This window comes from Ambystoma mexicanum, chromosome 7q, assembly GCF_040938575.1.
Source record: "Ambystoma mexicanum isolate Mex_15411 chromosome 7q, UKY_AmexF1_1, whole genome shotgun sequence".
In the NCBI taxonomy this organism is placed as follows: Eukaryota; Metazoa; Chordata; class Amphibia; order Caudata; family Ambystomatidae; genus Ambystoma; species Ambystoma mexicanum.
Window position 1 is genome coordinate 640526944 of NC_090941.1, and position 27576 is coordinate 640554519.

Sequence of the window (27576 nt, forward strand, 5' to 3'; positions counted from 1 at the left end):
ATTTATGAGGAAATGGGAGGACGACACAGGCACAGAAATAGAGATGAGCGAGTGGCAAGGTCTTTGGGCTCGTATCCCGAAGCTCACTAGATCCCTCCAGATCCGGGAGATGTGGCTTATGTTAATGTATCAATGGCACCTAACGCCAGTCAGGCTGAGTAAGATGTTTGGGCGCACCTCACAGCTTTGGTGGAGGGGGTGTGGGGGAAGGGGGTCCTGGGCGCACATATGGTGGGAATGCCAGAAACTGGTCACCTTCTGGGAGTATATTCAACAGGCCGTGGGTCAAGTCTTGGGCCTCAGGGAGAGGGCGAACAGGGGACTTGATATGATAGGCTTGAACCGGGACCTGGTGGACCTTCCAACGAAATCAGCCTGCAAGATCTATGTCATCATGATGATGTCTGCAACAATGGTCCTGGCCCGCAAGTGGAAGTCGAAGGAACCCCCCTATGATTGGGAGTGGGCAGGGAAACTTTGGTCAGACATCGCAGTGGAATGGCTTACATATTCCATCCAGGGTCACCACGGGAAGTTTGTTATGGACTGGGCATCTCTGCTAGCGTTTTTTTGAAGGGAGGGTCCCGTGCCCCAGGAGCATGACACTTCTAGGCATCATACCCCCCCCCCCACGAGGACTCTGAACATGGAGCCTGAGGAATCCTGAACTGACTATGGGCTCTCCGGATCGGTTTATTTGTGGGGAAAACTTTTCGTGGGATTAAGGAAGAGGACAAAGCTAGTTTTGCTGCACCTGGGTGGGGAGAGGGGTAAAGGGGGAGGCGGGGCGTTGGGTTAGGGGTTTTGTTTGATCTTGTTTTCCTAGTTGAGTGGTTCCTGTTTATATGAAATGCTAATAAAAATCAAGTTGAAAAAATAAATGTGTTGTGTTCTACAATGTTCTTGTCTGCTGTTGGTGACATGGAATGTACATGTTCACCTTTAGAACTGATTGTAAACTTATGGCTTTTTGGTCACTTTTCCTGCTGTAAAATGCACAATTTCAGCCCCATATTGGGAAAAAAAATCTTGGGGGGGGAGGGGCCGCCCCAAACCCTCCCTAAATCGTTATAGATCTCTCGCTACGCTCAGTCACCCCCACTATTTCAGAGAAATATCAACACATACACACTGGAAGAAATCACAAGAAACTAACCTTTCATCACTGCCCGACACCAAAAGCTATCTTTGGGACTGCATGGTTATGCCTGTGATGCTATTGTGTCAAAGATCACACACCATCGCTTTTGAATATACTGCTTTGGGTGAGGGTGTTCACTTTTCACTCGCCGGCCCACCGCGTGACAAAAAGTTAATGCTTCAGCCCCACATTCAAAAAGGTTGGCCTTATCTGATAAACCATCAGGTCCAACTGCTTTCGAGTTACTACATGTCATAATGAGATATAGTATGTCAGATTGTTCAAATGCTAGATGGAAGGCAATTGGTATATTTAATTGCTCAAGGGTCTTAAGGCGGTGCATATAACTGTGTGAAGTGAGTTACCCATGCATGCGTATTCACTGTGGTCGACTGCTATACTATTTGGGGGTGCTGCTGTTGATTGATTACAGCCCACATTTTCGAAATATTTTTATTCTCTAAGATTTTAGGCATGTTCGCACCATCTTGTTGATACAAGACTGCTCTATACCCCTTGATCCAGTTTCTGTAACTGGCTTTTATCCGTTTCACTGCCGCGGTTTTAATAGAGGCAGGACACTGTGAAATATGTCTCATGTCTGAACGATACTTTGATTTTCTTGCTCTGACTACATTGTCCCATTTGTGCAAATGGCGCAATGGGGGTTTTGTATTTGCTTTTCCCTGCTGAAATCCCTTAATTACATCACAGTTAACCAATCCCACATTTCCAAGTTGTGTAATTGCTTGAATCCCCGTGGGTTAACAATCGATTAAAATGCACCAGATCGTCCTCCAACCATCAGAGCTGATTGCCACCAGCATTTACCACAGGACAGCCTTGTTCAGACTCAATTTGGTCGACCTCATTGAACACCAACGCCCCCCCCCCCAACCCTCACTCAGCATTGAGGACGTTATGGTCACTCATGTCAGATTTGATGACACAAAAGTTCTTCATGGGAGACCACAATGCAGAATTCACATAAATATAGTCTATTATGGATGTGCTCTCCCCCTTGTGTCATGTCGCTGCTGGCGGAATGTCTGAGGCAAAAGCACCATTGAGCACGTGAAGGCCTCTGGCGTTTAGCAAGGAATTCGTCTCAGGTGTCTCTTTTAATGGTGATGATCTATTTTCGCCATGCAGTTTAAATTTAAATCTCCAGCTAACACCAGAAATCTAACATTTTGATCTTGTGCTACCACATCCAGGAGGGTATTCAGATCTCTGAAATACACATCATCAGATAGTGCAATCGGGTTCCAGTATACGTTTAGAATTGCATACTCTTCCTTTAAGCAGAAGACTTTGACCAGCAGCATGTACTTATTGGGGGCTGTCCAAAATTTTGATGACAAACCCTTCCCCAATTTTACACCTGTGAGCAAACCAGAAATCCGTCTACCTACTGCAGGTTTTAAAGCAGGATTTAGGTGAATTTCATGATTCTCCCAGATTGGAGGAATGGTGAGCCAAGTCTCTTGAAAGAGGACTAGATCACATTTACTTATACTGCTTTCATCATTGTTAAGCAGGTGTTTAAATCCTCTTGTGTTCCAACTTAAAAGAGACAGATGGCCCAAAGTTACCTCCATGTCTAGTTAATTCTGGTTGGACTTGTGTTGGCAATTGCAAGACATGTTACTCTGTTGGAATTTTTTTGTCATCTTGGTCCCCATAAGGTTCTGATTTGAATGTCCCCCTTGGTCCATGCTCAGGGGATTACTATGCCCCATTCTTGGTTCTGATACTCTGTGTGAAACTTAGCTTATAACACGCATCTTTCGCCTGCCATATTACATTCTGCACTACTCGTGAGTGCTTTGCTGGTGAATTCAACTAATGCAACTAATGCAAAATCAGAAGAAACAATGTCCTCCAGCTGTTGCAACTCTGAGAAGATGGCCATCACTGCTCTTCGGTTCAGGTCATATTGAGTGAGCGGAGGGAGCCCACATGCCAATACTAATGAATGAGCGGCTGGAGGCTTCCTAGCGGGTACAACTATTTTCTTCCCGGCGGCATCTTTCATTTTGCTGTTCAAATGTGTTTGTATTTTTTGTGGCTTTTGGTCTTGGTGTTTGCTCAATGCACTCCCAATTAGATGCATAATGGCTGCAGACATATCGGTGGGTCCTGCACCGGGGTTGGTATGCCCCAGGGAACCCTGAGGTTGTTGAGTGCTGGTGGTCACAGGCGGGGGGGGTGTGGGGGGGGAGATCATAAATTGACAAATGGATCTATCCTCCAAGGAGTTTGATACTTGGGGTTTCTCCTGCGCAACTATGTTCGTCCTATGGCTGCTTTGTCCACTTGCTGACTCCTGATCTTTCCCACTGGGTGTGGGACCAGATTGAGACTGAGGCTTTATTGGGCTAGGCTGGTGAGAGTTATTTGCCGGACAGAGAGGCGCAAACGGCATAAATCCTGCCATGTAAGCATCTACTGCTTTGCGAATGTCTGCTCTGTATATACTTTGTGTGGATTCATTAACCACCATTGTGTGTTTAGATGGAGCAGGAATCTTTCCAAGCACAGCATTTCTTTACTTGGGGGATTGGAATCTATGATGTTTTGATTACTTATTTCCTCCATTAAGTCTTCCAAGGGTGGATAACTCATGGCCTGTATTGGGGTGAAAGTAGCGATCCTATTTGTTCTAGCCTGCAATTGAAGTGAATATTTCTGCTTGATCGCTTGAGAAGCCATCACAGCATTTCTCTTAGGGAGCAATATGGCTTTAAAATATAGTTTTGAGATGGCATTTCCTGTGCTTTTTGGGACTTGTAGGTTTTTTGATGGTCTCGTTCGGCTCACTTTCTTAACCTTTTTCTCTTGAGCCCCTGGCGTGAAGATCATAACTTTTTTTTAGATTCACAGAACTGCTATCGTCAACAATGGGCAGGTTAGGCGTTCTAATCTTTTTGTTTGGAGTTTTCTCCGTGTTAATGGTGACATCATAAATGATCTCTTCAATGCATGGTAATCCAGGTAAGATCTGAGGGCTTTGACTTGATCAATAGATTTCAAAGCATGATCACAAGCCGAAATGATGTCTGTTTGACTTGCTACAGATGATGTGGAAATTTTAGGAGTTTGATTTAGATGTTTCAGAGTAGATATTAGTTCCAGATAAGGGGATTTAGAGCTTTGCCAAAGGAGAGTTTTCTGCAGAATTTCACCTTGAGTGTGTAATTTTTGTTCACAAGCTTGAAAAACATTGCCCAAAGTCTGAATTGCCAGATTCATTGCTTGCAATGTCACTCCTAATAATTTGTCAGGATGATGGATGACCACAGATGTATTAGTGCTATGGTTGTTAGTTTGTAATTTGATTGGCGTAAGAGAGTCAGAGGAGGAAACTGACTCCACACCGCTATGACTATCCTCTGAAAATATTACAGGCGAACCTGAAAGATTTTCAGGAAGTAAGTTGTTAGAAAATACAGAATCATTATCCTCCAGATCAATAACTGCTTCATCCATGGGGCTCCAACACAAAGGATTTGGCATCATCCCCATAGGGGTCAAATTATTCAACATCGCAGTGTCGGGCAAGGACACGTCTTTTTGCGGCATTGAAGGCGGCGGCTCGGCCGCATGCATGGCAACGAGTGCAGTGTGAGAAGTGGTCTTGGTCCTGTCTGAAGAGACCAGGCTCACTATCTCTGCATTTCCACCAGTTGGTCTCTCATCAATTTCGGCTAAATTTTTCGCCCTATATGCAGATAGTGTGCCATTACAAAACTTCCTAATATCGGAGTTCGCTCGCACTCCATTAATGTTAGAGTTAGTACCACGCTGAGTCGTGGAGCAAGAATAACTAGTGGGTCTCTGCCTTACAGCCAGAGGATCTCTTAACCTTTGCAATGGGCTTCTATTTGGTATGCCTGTTTTTAATGTCTGCAAAATCATTGCCCCAGTCCGCAGACCTCATTTCTGTCCAAAGGAGGGGGTAACTATGCTGTTTGTTAGCGGGCTCCAATCATAGAACACGTGTATAAGTATTAAAATTGTCTTGCTTAAGACATTCAAAATACAAAACACAAGGAGAAAAATATGTAGCACTGAATAAATAAATACACTTTAAATGAACATGTACACCCCTCACACGCAGTATACAGACATCCTCAGCTCACACTCACCCCACTCAGCCAAACAGCTCAATGGCTCACTTGAGATCTCACTTGGGAGGCGCGCGCTGGATGCGCTACATCCAGTTTAATATGGCTTTCCTGGAGGCTTGGGGGCGGGTGTTAACACACGCAATGGATCTAGAATGGAAATGGAGGAGGGACAGGGTTAGTGGGCGTGCTAATTCCGTAAACCAATATGCAAACGAGCTGCTATGAACAACCCAACCCACCTTCTGTCAGCCCAACCCAATTTAGAAATGAGCTGCCCAGCCCACTTCAAAACAATTGGTCAAAAGAATAGTTCAAATTAATTACGCTGGTTAACGTAGTCTGGAAATGCAGCGTTTCGCTTCAGAGTTCAAAGCGACCTTCCTCTTGCGCATGTGTCCGTGAATACAACATAGAGGCGAAAAATGCTGCGAAAGCACAGCCAAGTCCTCAGTGCAGCTCACAGCAGCTCAACAGCTCACTTGAGATCTCACTTGGATCTCCTTTTTAGCATTACTGCTATTAGCAAACCGAGAAAAACCCTTGAGATGCTAATAGCAATTTAATAAAAAAATTAAAAAACGACTGTGCAGCTTTGTTCGCAGCTGTGGCCAGGCAGAGTCAGGGTGCCATGGAAATGGAAGGCGGGGCTCTGCTCGGAGTCCCTCTTCCATTTCAATGGCTTGAACAGGAATTGAAGCAGACTGCGCGGGCCGGGCGGAGGAGCCCATGTCAGGCAAGAAGAGGTGGGACACTTGTGTTCAGGTGCTGGATTTGGGATCAGGCGGCAGGTGAGGAGGGAAAGCTGCGCAGAGCAGTATGGTTGCTCCAAACCCGGGCTTGCATTGCTCGATTCAGCCCGGGTTTGGAGCAACTGATTGGCTCCCGCACCAGAAGAGGGTGCTCATTAAAATTATCTTAGAAGATGAGGGCCTCTGCAGCCATGAACTGCTAGGCCAGTCGGTCCATGCCCATATAATTCTGCCACATGTATATCTCACACATTGTTCCCTAGGGACAATGACTGGCTGTAGAGCTCTACACTGAATTGTGCACGGAATAGCCGGTAGAACAGTTACTCCCTGAAAGTGGTGAAAAAACTCACCTCTAACCAGTGGAACCGACACGCCCAGAAACATGAGGCTACTTGCACATGGGAAACAGGCCAAATAGTGTGCCCTGCCCCTCGATGAAACAAGGCCTTAGAAGAGCTCTCGGATCGCCAGTTTATGAAGGAAAACTAGCAAGTCAAAAGTAAAAGTACAAATCATGCAATCTGAGATCAGCAGTTTAGAACATGTGTCTCACGAATAGGTACAAAAGTAAAGTAGTACTGTACTAATCTGTTGCTAGAGTCCCGTTTAGTTGTAGAGTTAGTGCATGATAGACACAACCCAGCCCAACCCGGGTATTAAAGGAATATTGTTTGGCGAGTGTGCCTTAGTGCCTGGACTTCTGCTTGTGAGTTCTCGGTTTGCTCATTGTTAAGAGATTGTGCCTAGGATTCGGAGCTACTGGCTTGTAAGGGCATTTTCTGCAATCTATTGTGCTTGCCTGCCAAGACTGCTTGGTGCTCAACATCGCTTCCTGGTGTCCCGTTCTTCTAAGCAGGCCGACGCACGTCAGTGTGCGCGTCAGAGTGCACGTCACCGAATGTGAAGTGAGTGTGCCTTGAGGCCGCGCAGTGACGAGTGGCCTGGATTTGCATCAAATACAGATGTTCCTGATGAAGGGCAAGCAGTGCTACGTTTGTTAGTCATAACTCTTGTTGTATTTGTTCCAAGCTTTTATATTGTGTCATCTGTGTTTAAATAAAGACCAGTTCAGGCACCTCACTGAACTTAAAGCCAGAAAAGAAAGTACTAGGAAATTCTGCCTAGTAGTATCTGGTCAAAGGTTGAAAAATGCTGGGTAAAGCGAAAGACGGTGCACAATCTGAGAAATGGCAAAACACACATTGCTGCCGTTGCTGGCAAATCCTCCGTTGTGGCACTAAACTCTTCTGAAAGTGCTAATAAATCAGAATCAATTGTGTCTGTATCAAAATCAGATAAAATTACAAATTATTTTAAAGGCACTATGTTAGACTTGGTTAAAGTTCATCCTGTCCCAAACAATAATGGAACTATTTGTAGCTCGGTAGCTGGTACATCAGCAGAATTTGACAACAATAATTTGCTGGTGAACTTCTGCTATTCGTTGCAGGCACAGGCTCTACATCTTAAAGTGCCCAAAATATGCCAAGCTGTGGTTCTTAAGTGCCTGAGAAAACAGTGTTAACTGTGGAGGAGCCACCAGATGAAAACATGGGTAGACTGTCTTGCTCACCTCCCTTGACAGGTTTGATAGATGACCCTCCAAATGCTTCCTCAAACCGGTTATCCCCACAGGATTGGAAGCAGTATCCAAGGACCAGTTAGCCACGGACAGTCTAAACAGTGGCACAGGTACTGCATTAGATGCGCACTATTTGGCTACAGGTTTTGCTCTAAAAATAGTGTTAAAAATAAGTCAAACCATTCATTGCCTTGTTCAAAAACATTCTGCTCTCTGACGATTTAATAAAAGCAAAGGAATCTATAAATGGTCGCATAAGAAATACTTCTGACATGGTATTTCTTCCTCAGAGAGAGCCGGACTTGATCGAGTCTCTGCTCCCAGATACATCAGAATTATTGTGTACTTAAGTATTGGAGTCCACAAAATTGGAAATCTTAGCAGCAGTGAAAAAGATGGGGATGGCTCTTTGTGGTCTGGGAAAAAAAGAAGAAAGTCTAAGACTTAAGTAATTAACTTTGCTGTAGAATATGCCCCCAACAATGTATCCCATGGTGAGGACCAAAGTAAGAACAATAAAAGATTGGCAGGTTCATAGAAATGAAGAAGGTCCGTTAGGAGAGCAACAAGCCTCATCTAAAACAGGAAACTTAACAAGCTGGCTATTAAGTGCTGTAGAGAAGAAACAAAATCCTGATCACCACCAGGATACAAGAGTATAATGGGCAGTGCCTTCCTCTGTTTTGGCCCTAGACCGAACCACTAAGGATGTGAACAAAGCAAATTTATTACGACTACCACCAATGGTGGCTGCAGAATGATGTACTGTTCAGACTGAGAGACCCTTGCCTCCAACTTAGTTTACCATCTTTAGTCCTTTTGAAGGATCTGAGTTGCCCATTAACCGTAGTCTACTTGATAATCTTGGACATCTACCAGCCTTAAGGGTTGTGAAAAGCAAGGATTTTGACAACGTGGAGCAAGTGAATGCATGCTCATTCCCTTTGACAAGAGTTCATTGCAGCTCCACTGAAGTTGTCTCTTTGAATAGGGCCAACTCTGAGTCTCACATCCTGACATAGCCCTTTCCCAGCTCCACTCTTCCATCTCCGATACTCTTGATGTACTTGCCCCTGTCATGGGGATCCGCTTGAAGCCCAAAGCCAAGTGCAACTACTCGTACGATTCACTCTTAAATGCAAGTGTATGGTGGCTGAGAGGAAATGGCATCTAACAACTCAGCCAAACTCTTTAAAATCTGCAAGGAGCAGACCAATCCGGCTGCAGTCTATCCTCCTCCTCCTCCCATGAAAGTATCGTCAAAACAGGTTCTTCCCTGCTCCAAAACAAGGACCACATTGACACCCTCGCTCCAGCCTCGGCCAAATTCTGCAACCCCTCTTTCGCCACTGGAACCTTACCCTCCCCCTGAAGCACTCTTGTGCACCCTCTTCTCAAGAAACCCTCAGCCGACCTCTCCTGTCCGGCTAACTATCGCCCGATCTCTATTACTCCTTTCCTGGGCAAACTCTTGGAAAAGCTGACCATCTCCCAGTTTAATCTTCAGACTGAATCGGTTGGTTGTCTCCATGACCATCAGTCTGGCTTTAGAGCAGACAGATGCACGGAAACTGCTCTCCTGAACATCCGTCAAGACCTGTTCTCTAACCTTGATGCTAATCACCCCTCTGTCCTCATCTAACGCAATCTCTCTTCTGCTTTTGATGCAGTCAACCATGCCATCCTGCTCAACCGGCTCTGTGATAACCTGGTTATCACTGATTAGGCCCTGACCTAACTGAGCTCTTTCCTCTCGGACTGACCCTCCCAGGTCCAACTTGGGTCCTTCCTCTCCTCTATCGCACCCTCTACCTGCGGTGTTCCCCAGGGGTCTAACCTTTCTCCCTGGCTGTTCAACCAATACATGGTACCTCTCGGCCCCACCGCATTGCTGCTCTCTGCTCCAACTTTCAGTGCTATGCGGACGACACTGAGCTCACTTTCAGGCTCCCCTCTGCCACCTCTTCTCCCTCTCTCATCCCAGATTGTCTCTCCACAATCCAGGAGTGGTGTGCCACCAATGATCTCTGCCTCAATGCTAGTAAGACGGAGATCCTCCTCCTCAACAGACCTGCACCTTCCTTTCCTGTCACTCCCTGGCCGGCCACTCTTGGCCCTCTTCCTGCTCCAACCTGTGAGCTAAGAACCACCGAGTCATCTTCGACTCCACACTCGCATCTCCTCACATCTCTGACGTCTCTAAGCTAAGAAGTCAACCTACCAGCTGCACCTCCTCAGAGGTATTCTTCCTTTCCTCACCTGCCCCCAGAAGCTGACTGTCTCCAGAGCTTTGGTTCTATCTAGGCTGGACTATTGCAACAGCCTCTTTTTAAATCTGCGTGCCTCTATTCTCCATCCTCTACAACTCATCCAGAACAGGACTGCGACACTTGTCCTTGGCCTCAAGTCCAGGGATCGTATCTCTCCAGCCATGAAATCTCTCCATTGGCTCACAGGGGCTGCAAGGATCAGGTTCAAGACCCTCTGCATTGTCCACAAGACCTTCTGGGGCCTGGGACCGCAATACCTCCAACTCTCTCTTCGGAAATATCTTCCTACTCGAACTCTTTGTACCTCCACCTCCCAACTCCTTGAGGGTCAGCACCTTCTCCAAGCAACGAGCTGGGAGCAGATCTCTTTCTTCGACTGGTACCTCCCTCTGGAACAGCCTCCCTGCCTCTCTGAAACTTGAGCAGAAGCCGTGACCGACATCTTGGACCCACAGTCCCCGCAGTTCTTGAAGCCCGGACGCGGGGTTGAAGACGAGAAAGACATCGCCACAAACAGGTCTTCACAACAAACCGAACAGGTTCAACGAACCGAGAATAGAAAACAGCAAACTCCAACGAGTCGAGGCGTACCGAGATTCACGAAGCGAACGCGTTCGCGGAAAAAACGGAACTGAGGCTATGGGCGTCGTGCGTCCTACTTATCACATCGGGTGACGTCAGCCGTCGGAGGAGGTCCTCGGGGACGGCGCTTCAATGTCATCAACGCAGGACGCAGACGCCAAAGATTTTCCGAAGCAGCACAGCTGTGGACATTACCGGTCATAGATATGGAATACGTCGGAGGACCCAATCCCCTCGAAATGTCCTCAACATACCTGCTCCCCTTCAGTAGAAGCCGAGATATTTCCTGAGCAGGAGCATTTCCAAAGGTGGTGAATTTGGGCGATTTTGGGCCAGGTAAGACATGATTGGCAGACAGTATACCTCATACAGTATCTGAAAGACCCAACTGTCTGTGGTAATTTCATGCCATGCCTTCTTGTAGAGTTGAATCCTGCCCCACAGGAGACTTGTGAGGATGAGATAAGTGAAAGATTAAAGCGATTTTGGAGCAGCTGAACTGGAAGACAATAATTGAGGCTTTTGGCTTAGAAGCAACTCTATACTTTCCTCTCCAGGAGGAGATAAGGGCAGAAAGGGCCAGCAGAAAGGACCTTTTTGCAAATGTGTGTCCCCTTTAGTGCTAAACAGGTCATAGTCGTCTAGCTGTATGTTAAGCAGCTTAGTTTGCATATCTTGTTTAAAGTTTGCTATCCTTGTCCTGGATTGGCACCTTAGCACCGCTCCAGTGCCCGTGGTATGAGTAACAAAATCTATAGATTACAATCCTGTTTCCGGAATGCTCCGTCTTGTGTCCTTTTCATGTTGAACTAGCTGCTTGGAAGGGCCCCGCTTACCCAGCAAGACTTGGTTGCCTACCAACACTACAGCCCCCCCCCCAAGAAGGTGTGACAACAATGTGTCAGATTACTTGAGGCAATCGGAGCCAAGCTGCCCCGGGCGAAGTCTTTGCAGCCCTATGCACCAGGCTTGTCCAATTACCTGTTGAGGGAGGTGATAGGAAAGGCTTGGCCATAGCGCTTGCTGCCAGAATGACCAGACTCTCAGTGCACAGATGCGTCATAAGGAACAATAGGTCCCCAGATCCTACTGTTTTTTTGTCAGATCCTTGTTGAAACTGGGTGTAGAGGCAGGTCTGTTCCAAACTGGTTGCAGTTTGTCAGATAGTGCACCACTAACCGGCATAAGGGGAACTTTGGGGCTCTTTGTTTGCAAGTTATCTATAATTGCACATGTTGGTGCTTTCTTTGCAGCAACAACTGAGGTCAACATTTCTACAGCCTTTGAGATCACCCACCAAAATGTGCCAAAAATAGCAAGCAGGGCGGAGGTGGGGTTCATCCTTTTATGGGAATCTGGGGACATGTCAAGTCTACTTCGTGGTAGTCCCTTTGCAATTGCAAAAGAGTCCTCAAATGTCTAAGAGCTCCTTATGCCATGCTGATTCTGCCACTCCTTAATGTTTCTAGTCCACAAGTAATGTGGCCATCTTCCACCTCTACCTCGAAAATATATACCAGCACCTTCTAAACTGAGTACGTCTGTCCTGACAATATAGGGATTTTTTGAGTAAATGATGCTCTCCAGAAGATTGGAGTGTCCACACCAGAGGCACAGACACAGAAGCAATTGGGTAAAGCAACATCAAAGACACATTTGCTTATGACGCTGGGGCCCAATGGAGCCAGATCTAAAGAGGCCACGGTCAGTATCGCTGAGGAAGAAGATGGTGCTGATCGGCACTCCCAAACTCTCTCCCGGGCTGGAGCTCTAGGGTGTGGAAGCAGGATTGGTGTTTCCATAGGTTATCCTTTTGAGGAACAACCGGGATTGAAGACCTTATTCCACAAATTACGGTGAAGAGTTGTCCAATTCTGTATGGTGTCGTCTTCGATAAGCGTCCGAGCAGCAGCGGATTGAGTGCAGGAAGAAGGCCTACTTCAAGAGTGAATGGGTCTCTTCTTTTTCCCCTTTCATCTAAGTCCCATCTGAATTCAACAGGTGCTCTGAATATGGAAGACAGAAGTCACAGGTGACGACGGTAAGTGGGGGGAATGTTTGCATGGAGGGGAGAGGTCCGGGGGAGATGGGTGTCAGTATTTTGGAGTCTGAGTGGGGGTGAGGGGATGGGGGAGCGAGTGTGTGTGTGCGTGCGCGCACACTTTGGGTTGCATGTGCATGTTTTTAGGGTAAGGTTAAAGGGGACGGTATATTTCAGGACATGGAGGGGGAAGGATGGGTGTTTGGGGTGTAAAACCCCTGTTTAAGTGGAAATTCCTGCCAGCATGGGAGGCGGCAGGCAGGGGAGAGGCCTTAAGTGAGATTCGGGAGGGGGGTAAGATCCCCCCAAAAATCATTACGTTTTCCCATATTGAAGGCAACACCAAATAGGAAAAGTTTTTTTAAAAAAAAGTTTTTTACCTGCTTCCTTCAATATTCACAAATATTACATAGAGCTCTACCAAGAGTCTTCACAACCCAATATAGGTACAGACATAGGTGAAATATTTTACAAAACGTTAAGTGACTGTTCTACAGAAAAACATTCCTGGGCATTGGCTGGGGAAAAAATGACAAGGGAAATGGCTCCGGCAGCTTCAAGTACATCTGTACATGTTATCACTTACAACATGAGACATCTACAAGGGGTAGTGATGGAACCATCCTCACAACTGCACATTGTCACCTAATAACTGTTGAAAACCTTCCAGAGCAGACTATGTTTGAGATTTATTTATAAGAGGAGTCATCTTTGGAGGTTGGAGCGGGGAAAGTATCCATTAGAAACAAAGAACACACTTGTTCTAATACTCAGAAAATAAGAAAGCAAACATAAATATATATAATTCAACCCCCTGATGAAAATACCATTTTATCAAGGGTGGATTATTTAGTTAAAGACCTGATGAGGAACATAGACTCACCTCTGTCCACATTAGGGATTCCCAAGTCAACAGTAGGAATGGAACTCTCAGCATGATCACTATAGTATTCAAACAGTGAGGCTTGCCTTTCCCAAGTCTTCTTTACAACAGGAACTGAAAATTAATTAGAGAAAATGTAAACCCTTACAGTTTCTGGTTTAAGTATATACAATATTAATAATGGCAGGAAGATATCTTCACAGCAACTTCAATTTAACACTATGCTTTAAGACATTTTGCTATAGCTGTAAATTGGGCAAACACGGGTGTTTGATATGAAAGACAAACATAATATTAAATAACAAACATTTGTATTGGCATTTTTCAAGCTACACACATTTTATAAGGGGGTACCTTCCTGTGTCATATCTTTACTCAATCATGAACTGAGTATGTATATAATTTTTTGTCACATAGTGTTAAGGAACTGTATTATATTAAGTAATTGTTGGAGCCCCCACACACAAACAGAGGTGCTGGGTAATTCACAGAAGCAGTGCAAAGTAAACATGACATCAATTAACCCGGACAACGTCTTTTACCCATGCATCACTAGAAATGTTCCAAAAACATTTTACAAAATTATATATATATATTTTTTAACTCTATTGAATTTGCAACAATGTGAGAAAAAGAAACTTCCCTTCCAACACCCTCCCCCGAAGCATCGGTCCTGTACTTCACAATACTGTTTTCCCCGAGCCGCCCTCCCCATTTATTGTAATTCTAACAGTCTCAGGCGCTGCAGGCACCACATCACCCTAAAGTCATCCTTGAGCAAAGTCAGTAAATCCCTCCACTCCATGGCAAAGTTCTGTACCTTATTTTTCATGGCAAATGTTGCCCATTCCAAGGCTACAATTTCCCAGATCTTTCGTAACCAGTCTTGAATCATGGGGGTGTCTGGGGATTTCCATCTTTGAGCTATTAACATCATAGCTGCCAACGTTAGTAACACTTTAGCTTTGTCCCTCATCCTGGGTTCTCCCACCTGAGTATTGCTTCTGACGCCTAGGAGGATCTGCGCCGGTGATCTTCCATCCCCCGACCCAAAGGCCTGTTCCTGTGCCTCCCGCACCCCTCTCCAGAATGATTAAATTTTAGGGCAGTAGCACCAGATATGTTCCACTGTGCCTATCATCCCACAACCCCTCCAGCACCTCCCTGAGGATCCCGGATACATTTTCTGGAGGCGGGCTGGCGTGTAATGCCACCCGACCAATATCTTGAACCATGCTTCTTGAAGCTGGGAGGCTTTCGCCAGTTTGGGTATTTTCCTCCACAACCTCTCCCATTCTGCCCTATTAAATTCCCTCCCCAAGATCTGGTCCCAATTTTGCATATACGGCCACTGATGTCCTGCACTTCTACCCTCCAAGTTCTTGTGTAGATTGGATATTAAACCCTTTCCGTTGTTAGTCAGTAGGAAGCTTTCAAAGTTGGTCGGTTCTCTAGTGGCTCCCGTTCTAATCCCTGGTTGTAGTACCCAATGTCGTACATATCTAAATCTCTCTCCTTCGTGTACTGCGAATTCCCGCTTGCAATCCTCAAACGATAATACCTCCCCGCTTCGAAACATATTGCACAATTTCTTACAGCCCCCCTCCTGCCAATGCCTAAATGCACCCTGCACCAATCCCGGAGTGAAATCCCCGTTTCGGAAAATAGGAGTGAAGGGTGACGGAAAAGACGCGATTCCCCTGGATCCCACTAATCTGTCCCATATGTCCGCCATAAGTTTAGTTATAGAGCTCTCAGAGGTGCCTCAGTCTGTGCTGTTTTGGCAACCATAAAACCTCCGCTAGGTCTCGATGGGCCACCGCCCTATCCATCCTCACCCACAGCTTATCTTGGTAACTCTCTTCCCCCCTCAACCACTCCCTGAAGACCCGCAATTGTGCCGCTTCGTAATACTGCCTAGAATTTGGTAATACCAGCCCCACTGTTCCCCCTGGGTGCCATAAGCAAACGTTTACTCACCCTGGCCCTCTTTCCTTCCCATAGGAATCCATTAGTCAGTGTTCCCATCTCCCTAAAAAATCCCGGTGGGATCGGCTGGGGGATTGCTTGGAAGAAATACAGCAATCGCGGGAGTGTGACGATCTTGACTGCGGCTATCCGCCCTAACAATGAGACTTTAAGTGCTCTCCACTTCTGGTAGCTTCTCTTGATTTCCCTCAGAAACGACGGGTAATTGGCCATATACCAACCAGCCAGATTTGCTGTAATCTTTACCCCCAGATACCTCACTCCCCCCCCGGACTCCAAATAAAAGGAGTGCTCGCCATCAACCCATTGCGCTCCTGAGCCTTCAGCATTAGATTCAAAATTTCAGATTTACTAGTATTAATCTTTAACCCTGAGGCCTCCCCGAACTTCCTCAACAGATTCGTACTTGCTTGGATTGAAGCAGTCGGTGACGTCAGAGCAAGCAACATATCATTGCCCAAACGCTACAACCTTCTGCTGCACTCCTCCAAAGGGGATGCCCCGTATCTCGTCAGCCTCCCTAATTGCCTTTAAGAGGGGCTCCAGGTATATTGCATATAGTATAGGAGATAGCGGGCAACCTTGCTTCGTTCCCCTCTGCAAGCGTACCGATCACGACACTGTCCCATTAACCACTATCCTAGTGGAAGGGGCCTGATAGTTATCTTGTACTATGGTCAAGAATTCCCCGCCAATACCCATCTTTTCCATAACCCGGAACAGAAAGGACCACTCCATGCTGTCAAATGCCTTTTCAGCGTCAAGGACCAGAAGGACCGCAGGAGTGTCCGTTTTCTGCACTTTTTCTACTAGGTGAGCAACCCACCTAATATCTGATGTTTGCCTGCCCCTGACGAAACCTGCCTGATCAAGGTGTATCAGTTGTGGGAGGTAAGCTTCGAGTATATTTGCAAGGATCTTTGTGTATATCTTAGCATCAATATTTATTAACGCAATGGGTCTATAGAATTATTTTTCATCTGGATATTTATTTGGCTTAAGTATTAGGGTTAGTTTAGCTTCCTCCATAAACGGAGCAATCCTACCTGTCTGCCGGAACTTATTAAACAACAAGGTCAAATGCGGGGCCAGCTGTGAGATAAACATCTTGTAGAAGGCGGCAGTATACCCGTCCGGGCCCGGGGCCTTGTTTGCTGGTAGAGCCCAGATTACCACTTGCACTTCGTCTTCCATAATTTCCAGGTTAAGAATCTCTCGGGCCTCCCTACCAATGAACGGTAACTGCACCTTTCCTAAGAACTCATCTTGCAGCTTACCCAGAGGATTCTGAGACATGTAGAGGGGCTCTTAATACTCCGCCAATACTTCCTGCATTTCCCCGGCCCGCGTGACCCGCTCACCTTAGCTGGTTTTTAGCTCCGTTATGGCATTTCCCGATCTTGCTCCCCTAAGGAGGCGTGCCAGAAGTGTGTCCGCTTTATTCGCCTTTGCGTAATATTTCTGCCGTACTGCCAATAGTGCCCCTTCTGCTTTTTTAGTTCAGAGAATTTCTAACTGACCTACTGCTCTTCTATATTCTCTCACAGCCACCCTTCACAGTGTGATTCCCGCTTTCAGCCTGGCCGCCTCCACATCTTCTTCCAGTAGCATTTCTAGTGCCTTCATTTGCTTTGCACGGTGAGCGGCTATCGCTATAACTTCGAGATCCCTTAGGATGGCTCCCGGGAGTTTCCAGCCCCAGACTCCCTTATCCCTGCGACCCATATCCAAAATAACTGATACCGTTTTGTGGTCCGCGATTCCTAGAGGACCTGTGCTCACCTCCCATATCCTGCCCACTAGCCCCACAGAGACCCATATTTAGTCTATTCTCGAATGAGATCCCTGGACACCCGATAACAAAGTGTGACCTTCCTCCTCACCCTTCAACTCCCTCCAAGCGTCTTTTAAGCCCATCCTAACAATTCTATCCTTCAGGTCGTTGGACATAACCGCTCCCCACCCTCCTACCTGTCCTCCGGTCCTGTCCCTCTCTCTATCCCGGGCAATGTTGAGATCTCCCATCAGTACTATCAGCCCCAGGCTTGCTCTTCCAGCACCTTCAAAACTCGCCGCAGGAACTGTTCCTGCCCCGCGTTTGGAGCGTACACAACTGCAATCGTGTAAGGGACATCCTGATGCTTCCCCTTTACCACTAAATACCTTCCCTCCTTGTCCTTCTTACCTCCCCGACTCTAAAGTCAACTGTATTCCTAATGGCCAGCGCAACTCCCTTTGATTTGCTTTGACTTGAGGCATGCACAATCTGGTCAAAACCACAAAGCCTCAGCCGCCCCTGGTCTTTGCACAGAAGGTGCGTTTCCTGCAACCCCATAACATCTGGCCCCTCTTTCCTAATAAAGTGCTCCAACTTTTTCCTGATACCCACTTGAAGGGTAACCCCCCCTAATATATCCTATGGACCTCCCTGCAGCCCTTTCGTCCTTCCCTTTGCTGAGTGTCTCGTTGCCCCAATTCCGATGCCCCTTCCCCTCCCTCCCACCCTTCCCCCAACATCCCCTCCACATCCCCCCTCCCTTAGGTAGGCGATTCCCTTCCGCCCACCCATCGCTCCTAACTCGGGCATTCCCGCCCTTTCCGATCCTAAAATGTTTGCCACCCCAGCTCCCCCTTAGCCCTGTCTCTCCTTTTATAGGCCCACCACCACCCCTTTAACACTATTTCATGCCTGAGGCTGGTTTACGTCTCCTTTGCTTCTTCTCTGGACTTCTCTTTTCGCAGCGTTCCTCCTTATTTTGTTCCTTTTCTTCTTTTCTCTCCAACTGTTTGCCACTCCCACGGTCTTGGCCTGGCCCAGGTGCTCGGGCCTTGTGTGTCTGGACCGGAGGGGGTCTCCGCCATCTCCATTTGAAGTAAGTCCGCTCCCTGCTGTACCAAAGTTATCCTTTTCTGGCATCCCTCCAACTCGAAGAGCAAGCCAAACGGAAAAGTCCATTTATAGCGGATGTCCTTCAATATATTGAGCACTGGGCCCATCTGTCCATCTTTATAAGCGTGCTACTCGCCAGGTCTTGGAAAAGCGCAATCTGCTGCCCTTTGAACATGATAGGTTCCCGCTTCCTTGCCGCTCTGAGGATTGCTTCCCTTCTGCGCGTATCTGGCAAGGGCAGCCAGCACATCTCGTGGCCTGGCTGTTTGCTCTTTAGTCATCCGCTCTATTCTGTGGACTCTAACTCGATCGTCTCTGGGTTGTCTTCCTCCAGAATCTCTGCGAAGGTCTCTTGGACAGTCATTTTTAGGTGTTTATCTGGTATAGATTCTGGTAGCATTTTAACCCTTATATTGGTCCTTAGGGATCTGTTTTCCATATCCTCCATCTGAATCTCCAGGTTCCAAGTCGCTATGTCCAATCTCTCGATAGCTTCGCTACTGTCCATAGTGTCCTTGTCCACTTCTTGAAGGCCCTTTTCGAGAGCATCGGTCCTCTCCCCTATCTGCCGCATCTCCTGCCTGATCCCACCCAAGGCTCTGTTTAAGTCGGCCCGCATCAGCTGAATTGCTCCCGAAACGTTTGGCCAGATTAGCTTGCAGAGCGTGCAGTTCCCCTAGAAATTCCTGCCTCGTCATGAAAGATGATTCTTCCGAGTTCCCAGGGGCAGTAACCTCTCCAGTCTCCTCCTGGCTGCCCCCGACTTCATCTTTCGAGGTTTGTGCGGCCACATTGCATGTAGGGTGCCCAAAGTGTCTCCTGGAGACTGAGCCAGCTTACTCCCCTTTCCTTTGGATTTCGTGGTCATCCTTCCCGCAGTGCCCCCAAACTCCCCTTTCTCTGCACCGCATTGATTGTCCCCTGGAGGGCACGCTTCTCTTCCCTCCTACTGCGTACCGCCAAGAAAGAGGCTAGATCACTGCTGTATCCCCTGTGGCTTGCTGCTCTCAGTGAGCCTCAAATGCTGCCCCCCTCCTCTTCTAGTGCGCTTCACTCACAGGGGTCTCTTTTCCTGGGGTACCCCTCAAGCCTTGGCTTCATACTCACATATGTAGATCAGTTGTGTCCTTGTGGGAGAAATTGCGTAGACCACCGCCTAATTCGGACGAGACCCTCCCACTCTGCCAAATGGTACCCATGGGCAATCACACACTGGTGGTTTAGGGTCTGCCCCTCCTCGTCCTTTCGTCAGGATTAAGGTTCCGAGGAGCCTCTGCACGAACCAAAAGGGGAATTCATCCAGACCCCGGGCTCATTCCTCTTCTCTGTCTGTTGTGGGCCTTCCCGCCCCAGTTCCAAGTCGGGGGTTCAGAGGTAGTGGCCTGCGTATTCCTCCTCCTGCTGGGCCGCCTCCTCCCCGCCGGGTGCTTCCCGTCCTCAGTATAGGCTCCCCACCGCTCTCTCAGCCTTCCTCTCATGGCCTTATTCCCCGCTGCCTCCGAATATGTCCGCTGCGAGCGGGATCCCCTGTCGTGATCCCGGTCCGCCTCCTCTCCCGCGGCATCCCCATGGCCGCTCTCCTCCGTCTGTTTCGCCCACGCCTCAGTAGCCGTCTCACCGGCTGCTTCTTCGGTTGCCCGGGCACCTCCACGGCACTCCTGGCTCACTCCTCTTGTAACTGCTCAGATCAGGCAGGACGCCCGCCCGACCGATGGCTCTCTTCCTGCAGCCACTCAGCTCTGGCGGGACGCCCGCCCGATCGATGACGCTGCCTACGCCTCCAGTACTCCCCATGTCCGCCAGGGTCCGGGGGCTCTGTCCTGCCACGGGGCGCTTCCTAACTGGTGGAAAGCGCTGCACTCAAGGCCCTCCAGCTCCGCGACTCGATCAAGCGGGCCCCCCCAATTATGTTTTCACCGCCGGATTCCTCCCTGCGTCTCGCTCCTTCGCCTCCAGTTGCAGATCGGGGTGAGTCCTCTTCTCCAGGTCCTGAGTCGCGCTGCTTCCTGGCTATGTCCGCCTTCACCAAGTCATGGGGGGTCTTTTCGTCCCTTTATGAAGTCAGTATGTGGGGTGGTGGGTTCCTCATACCTTACGGGGGACCGTAGAGCGCCGTCAGCACATCTACGGCCATCTTGAAATCATATTTTTAATCTTTAATTATTTCAAGGAAGAGTTTTATTACAAGAAGGGTCCACAACCACAACCATTTAACACATTACAAATCGATTACATGTTTTGGATCTTTGGACAGTGATGTCAACACCGGCATGCAGTTCAAGTAGTTTTAGGCCCAGAAGTCCAACATATGACCCCAAACATAAGGCAATGGCAGAAAAGGAAGGCTCAGTGATCACAACTCCCAATGTGCCAGCAGTCGGGGTATTATCACTATTAGCACTTGGCAGCTTGTCCAGGTGATGAATTATGATTTTTCAATTTTCACCTTGACGCATCGACAGCTAAGACTTTGGTGGGAAAAGGAGGAAGACCACAAGCCCATTTCCAAGATGATCGAGCAAATGATGCTCAATTGCCACTGGTAAACAGTCTCCTTTTTGGTTGATTCAACCCATCAGGATGGTAGCAGGTAGGAAAGGAAGATAGTCCAAAGTGCGCAAGAAGAGATCAGGGGTGATAGAAGACAGCACCATAAGCATTGAGGGATCATAAAGGTTTATGAAGGTAAGCGCACAGTATCGGAGGTGCAGACAAATATATAAATATCTATTACTTTGTTCAAGTCCATTCTAACTGCCTTCAGGAATACACTTCTCTTGAGACACCATCATCAAATGCCCATAAATGCTCTAGTTGATCGACCCCCATCCTTGAGAAAAATCAAATTCTTGAACACACATATGTGGAACCAAGTTGAGCCAAGTGAAAATGAAGCTAAACTCTCTGGTTGAAGTAGCATAGACATTGAAATAAATGTTTCTTTATATGATTGTTTTAGGTGCTCTAAATAAAATGTCAGAATCTTGTAGGAAACAGATATTTGTCTGTTAGCAATAAAGGATGATACATTGTGAACTCTCTAGGTGGCCCTTTCTTTAACTCTGGGTTTGATGACTAGGGTCCAGTTTGACAGTTCACCAACAATTCCAAAATCGGTTTTGTATTTCTTAAAGAAGTTATATCCCCCTTCTCAAAGATATCTGTTGAAGAAGCAGGTGATGCTAGGTCACTCATCCCATCAGTGAGGTAGCTCATTGAGAGCATATAAATCTCTACAGCTCAACACTCTTGACAGGATCCTTTAATCCCAGTGAGTTGCTTAATACTGCCTATCACTTTCACCTCTCGTCTATCTTCCTCCTCAACATGACTCAACATGGTTGGCCACTCATCCTTTCATCCAGTCTCTCGTGCAGCAAGGCTTTAAGGGCTCTGCCTAAAGCAGTATTGCCTCTTAACACATATCGGGTTACACTGTTTCAATCTCCTGTATTGTGGGAACAACCTCTCCAATGCCTTTAGCAGTTGGGTGCCCCAGGTCTCTTTCTGTGGCCTCCTATTAGTCACCCTCCATGCCTCCTCCCTGGACATGCTCCTCTCTCCAGTGTTTTTGTATAATCTCTTCACTGACAATACCCTTATCTTCTCCTTACCCTCTTTTACCCAGGAGATTTCCCTCCTGTGATGAATCTGGCAAGGTCATCACTCCTTTCCCAGGGGAAGCCTCTCCCCATGTGGCCAGGGAAAGGCAGAAGCTGTCTGATCGTGACCCTGGGGTGGCTATCTGAGGCAGGACCACATGGGGGGAGAGGACCCTTGTGGGTCTGGAGAGGCGCTGCCAAACGAGAGATGGTATTCCCCCTTTCCCCTAGAACCTGATGCCCCCCCCCACCCCCCCGCAGCCCCTGATTCCACAGACCTTTATGGCATACTGTAATGATGCATTAGAATGCACCATGGTGACTAATATCAAAACTCCCTTTACATTCATAACATGACACCCCCCACCAAACGCCAATATCTTTCTGGCTTATTATGGTGTAGACCCAGTTCAACCACCTTAGACCAATAGTAGAACTCCAACATCTTTTGTAAAGATACTGAGAAAAGGAAGAGCATGGAGCAATACAGAACTTGAGACACGCTCTAGTCGTTTGTGGAGTCCAGTCGGTAGCGCAATGTGTAAAATCATCAGGAAGAGCCAAGATGGAAGAATTTTTCTCTTCACTCGACATGGGTCGGGAAGCGGAGAGAAGCCAAGCACTGAGACGCCAGACGATAGAGTAATCTCCCTGGCACAGGCTGAGAACCCGGAGAGTAGACAGCGAGGCAGAGCTAAGGCACAGAGAGAAGGGAAGGCAGAGGCCGGCCAGGAGACGCAGCCCTGAGGGCACCTGAGATGCCGAACTGGGATGCGAGGCAGTGGGGAAGCTTTGCGCGGACAAGGGAAGCTAGAGCGTGAGGCAAACACTGTACTGCTGCAAGGCAGAGCCGGTTGCACCGCAATGAGAAGCCAAACACTGAGAAGGACCCGAGAGAGAGCAGGGAAACCCGGGAAGCCATCACAATGCCGGTGAGACCACAGTGGAGGGTTGGACACCAGGTTGTGCTCTGGGAACAACGAAAGTGAGGAACAGAATCCAATGGCAAGCATGCTAACTGTTCGGAATAATCCCACTGTATAATCTACTGTATTTACTATAGGTTCTTGTACACTTTAATAATGTTTCCCTTCACTACCACACTGCCTACTACACTTCCTAATGTTTTTGCTATTACTTTTGTGGAATATTGTAATGCACTCCGTCATGGGATTGCCGTGCTTACCACGTGTACACAATAACAGAGCTTCTTGTTGAGGCCATCTCTTGGAGAGTGAGTGTGTGAGTGTGTCTCTCTCTTTGCGTTAGTTCCCTATACAATTAGTGTCACCAATCTGCACCAAATTTTGCACAGTCACCTGTTAGGACGCTCCGGACGTTACTTGCTACATAACATCTGGAAACCCCCACCCCTTTGCCCAGATTTCTGCAAATGTGGGGGTGAGTTTGTGGCTTTGCGTATGCTCCCTATACAATTCGACACTGTTTCACCAATCTGCACCACATTTTGCACAGTCACCTGTTAGGACCCTTTGGACATTACTGGCTACCTGACATTTGAAAACCCCACCCCTTTCCCCGGATTTCGAAATAAGTCAAAACCAAATGCAGTCGAGAACCTAAGATGAGGAATCAGACAACCAAATAGTGAAGAAAGATGGACCCCTTAAGCCTTTAAAAAGAAATCAGATTCTGTTCTAACATGGAAGCTTGTCTCCATGTTTGTGCTCTATAAATGTATGAAACAGATAATGGTGCCGGAAACAAGAGAGCAACTGAAGAACTAGGCAAAAGGTATTACATCAAAGAACAAGTTACTTTCTTACCTGGTAACGTTCTTTCGATGGGATGGTCCGACGACGTATTCCATATCTATGACATGTAATCACCACAGCTGTGCTGCTTCGGAAACTTTTTTCGGCGTCTGCGTCCTGCGTCGATGACGTCGATGCACCGTCGTCGAGGGCCTCCTCCGACGTCCGACGTCATCCGATGTGATAAGTAGGACGCACGACGCCCGTAGCCTCAGTTGTAGTTTTTTCCCCCAGAACGTGTGACACTAGTCAACTGCCAGTCAGACACAAAGCCTTGCGGAACGTAAGCTGCAATCGCAAAAGAAATTCTGCAGCGGGGAAGGCAGGGCGGGAGCGATATGGAATACGTCGTCAGACCATCCCATCGAAAGAACGTTACCAGGTAAGAAAGTAACTTGTTCTTCGAGAGGATTGGGTCCTCCGACATATTCCATATCTATGACAGATTCCCAATGCAGTACCAGAGCAAGGAGGAGGGAAAGAATTTAGAATCAAAATTTAGAATAGCCAATCAAATAGCAGAGCAAAGGACCGCCTTGCCAAAGGCCTGATCCTGTGCTCGGATGGAATCGAGGGAATAGTGACGCACAAATGTATGTACTGAAGCCCAGGTGGCTGCATCACAGATGTTGCGAATAGGAACACCCCTCTGCAGGGCAGTAGACGCAGCCATACCCCTGGTAGAATGGGCCCGCAAGCCAGCCGGTGGGTCCTTACCCGCCAAGCGGTAGCACTCTGAGATGGCCAAAATAATCCAGCGAGACAAAGTCTGTTTCGTCACAGCTTGCCCCAAACGCTTTCCAGCGTAACCAATAAAGAGTTGATCATCCACTCTGACCCGGGACATGCGTGAAACATAAAAGCTTAAAGCTCTCCTAGGATCAAGCCTATGGAGCCTCTCCTCTTCCTTACCAGGATGCGGAGGAGGATAGAATGCCGGAAGAACAACCTTCTGGGCCAAATGAAATTCCGTCACTACCTTCGGAAGAAAAGAAGGACGAACTCTAAGCACAACCCTGTCCTTGTGAAATACAGTGAAGGGTGGCTTAACTGAAAGTGCCTGTAACTCACTCACTCACTCTGCGAGCGGAAGTAACCGCAACTAAAAACACAGTTTTCAGAGTTAACAGCCTCAAAGGGCAAGAATGTAAAGGCTCAAACTGAGCACCCATAAGAAACTTAAGAACAAGGTTTAAATCCCAACCGGGCACCAGGAAAGGTGACGGAGGGAACACATTAGTGAGCCCTTTCAGAAACTGTGAAATTAAAGGGATTTTAAAGTAAGAACACTCTTCAGACGAGCGCTTAAAGATGGACAGCGCCGCCAGGTAACCTTTAATGGTACCCACTTGCAAGCCCCTGTGGGCCAAAGAAAGTAAAAAGGACAGAACCATGGGGATGTCACATGCAAAAGGATCCACATTCTGAACTCTGCACCAGTCGCAGAACTTGCGCCAACGGCAACGGTACAGAGACTTTGTTGCTGGCCTTCGGGCCGAAAGCAACACCTCCATCACGTCTTCAGGGAGGTCCCAATCCTTATACCTCAACCTTTCAGAAGCCAAGCGTGAAGGTTGAGGGATCTGACCTCTGGATGGAGAACCTGACCCCCCTCCCGTGAGAGCAGATCGTCTCGGTAGGGAAGACGACGCGGAGGGCAGATGGACAAGTCGAGAAGGTCCGGGTACCACGTCCTCCGAGCCCACGCTGGAGCAATGAGGATCATCCGGGAACCGAACTTTCGTAACCTCCGCAGCACTTGCGGGATGACGGGGACTGGAGGAAACGCGTACAGCAGCGGGAATGACCACTCCACCACGAACGCGTCTCCTAAGGCTCCTTTTGGAGGAAATTCCAGCGAGCAAAACCTTTCGCACTTCCGGTTGACACTGGAGGCGAAGAGATCCACTTGAGGGGTCCCCCAAAGGGCGAATATCTCCAGGAGAATCTCCTGAGCCAACTCCCACTCATGAGAGATCGTGCTCTGCCTGCTCAGAGCGTCCGCCGTCACGTTTTCGTCTCCGGCCAGATGAACTGCCGAGATCGAAACTTCCTGCTGGATGGCCCAGAACTCGAGCTGCATCGCCTCCCTGCACAGAGGAAGTGACCCTGCCCCCCCCCTTTTTGTTGAGGTAGTGCATGGCCACTGTGTTGTCCGTCAGGATCAGGACACTCTTTCCTCGCACAGTCGGCAGAAAAGCCTTCGGGGCTAGCCTGACGGCCCTCAGCTCCAACAGATTGATATGGAGTCTGGTCTCCGACAGAGACCAACGACCGCTGACTGTCAGCCCGTTGGCATGAGCTCTCCAACCCGTGAGGGATGCATCCGTCACGATCGTCACCTCCGGCCAGGGAAGCCAAAATGGAGCCCCCTTCATCAAGTTGCCTTCGACGGCCCACCACAGAAGGTCCCGGGCGACCGAGGGCGGCACCTGAACCGGGTCCGACATCCTGCCGGAGGACTGCGATCATTGCGTCTTGAGCGCCCACTGCAAAGATCTCATCCGCAGGCGAGCCTCTGGCACCAGAAGAATGCAGGATGCCATGAGGCCGAGCAACCTCAAGAACTCTGGGAGCGTCTGGGCATGCTGAAACTTGTGCACCATCTGCTGAATGTGAAGAGCCCTCACCTGGGGAGGAAAACACTGCCCCAGGGAAGTGTCGAGCACTGCTCCGATGTACTGGAGCCGCTGTGTTGGCGTCAAATGGGACTACTTTAAATTGAGGGAGAAGCCCAGCCTGTGAAGGGAGTGGCAGGTGACGGACAGATGATCCAGGACTTGCTCGGGAGAGCTCCCCCTGATCAACCAATCGTCCAGGTAGGGGTAGACGTGAATCCCCCCTTGCCTGAGATGCGCTGCCACCACCACCATGAGCTTGGTGAACACCCTCGGGGGCGGAGGTCAATCCGAATGGCAGGACCCGAAACTGAAAGTGCGAGTCGCCAACCGCGAACCTCAGGTACTTCTTGTGCTTGGGATGGATCGGCACATGGAAGTAAGCATCCTTGAGGTCGAGTGACACCAACCAGTCCTGAAGCTGAAGGGCCTGGAGGACTTGAGAGAGAGTAACCATCTTGAACTTGTCCTTCCTGAGGAGTTTGTTCAAACCGCGCAAGTCCATGATGGGTCTCAATCCCCCGTCTTTCTTCGAAATCAAAAAATAAGGGGAATACCATCCCTTGTTCCTCTCCGCTACAGGCACCAGTTCTATGGCGCCTTTCTCCAGCAGGGCTTGAATTTCCTGCGCAAGGAGCGGATCCGGACTCTGCAAAGAGAGGTTCCCCGGTGGATTGTCGCGAGGCCTGTGCCGAAAGGGAAGACAGTAGCCGTGGGTTATGATCTCCAGAACCCACACATCTGAAGTAATGGCTTGCCACTCTACAAGATGCTGCGCCAGCCTTCCCCCAACCGGCGAACCATGGGACATGGCCTCATGACTGAATGGGAGCGGCTGCGGCGTTACCTGAGGGCAAAGAGGCAACTGCCCGAGCGGTCTTGGCACCACAGGTACCCTGTCGTCCACCTCTGGTACCCCTGCGTTGGCCTCTTTGACTGCCAGCTCCTCTCGCTTTACTGAAGGAGTAATAGCGAAAGGAACCACCCCTCCACTGCTGTCCCCTAGGACCAAAAGGCGGAGGTTGGCGAACTGCAGCGCCCAACGACTTCGCTGAAGCTTTTGAGGTCTGCAACCTCTCAAGGCTCTCGTCAGCCTTGCTGCCAAAAAGGTGTTCACCGTCAAAGGGCATGTTGAGGAGCCGGGACTGCACATCAGGAGCAAACCCCGACTTCCGCAACCAGGCAAACCTGCGTATTACGGTGCTCGCCGCCATGGACCTACTGACGCATTCAGCTAAGTCCAAACCCGACTGAACGGACTCACACATGGCATCCTTACCATCCTGGACCATAGCAAGGAAACCATCCCGTTCGTCCC

At 48.4% G+C, this 27576-nt stretch overlaps 1 protein-coding gene across 1 annotated transcript in view; it reads right to left on the reverse strand.

Moving 5' to 3' along the window:
* Positions 1 to 27576, reverse strand: part of B3GLCT (beta 3-glucosyltransferase) — a 1424518-nt gene that overhangs the window by 374573 nt on the left and 1022369 nt on the right. The window contains exon 11 of the mRNA XM_069639745.1: positions 13385 to 13498. Within this exon, the coding sequence (XP_069495846.1) occupies positions 13385 to 13498 (114 nt within the window). The remainder of the gene's footprint in view (positions 1 to 13384; positions 13499 to 27576) is intronic.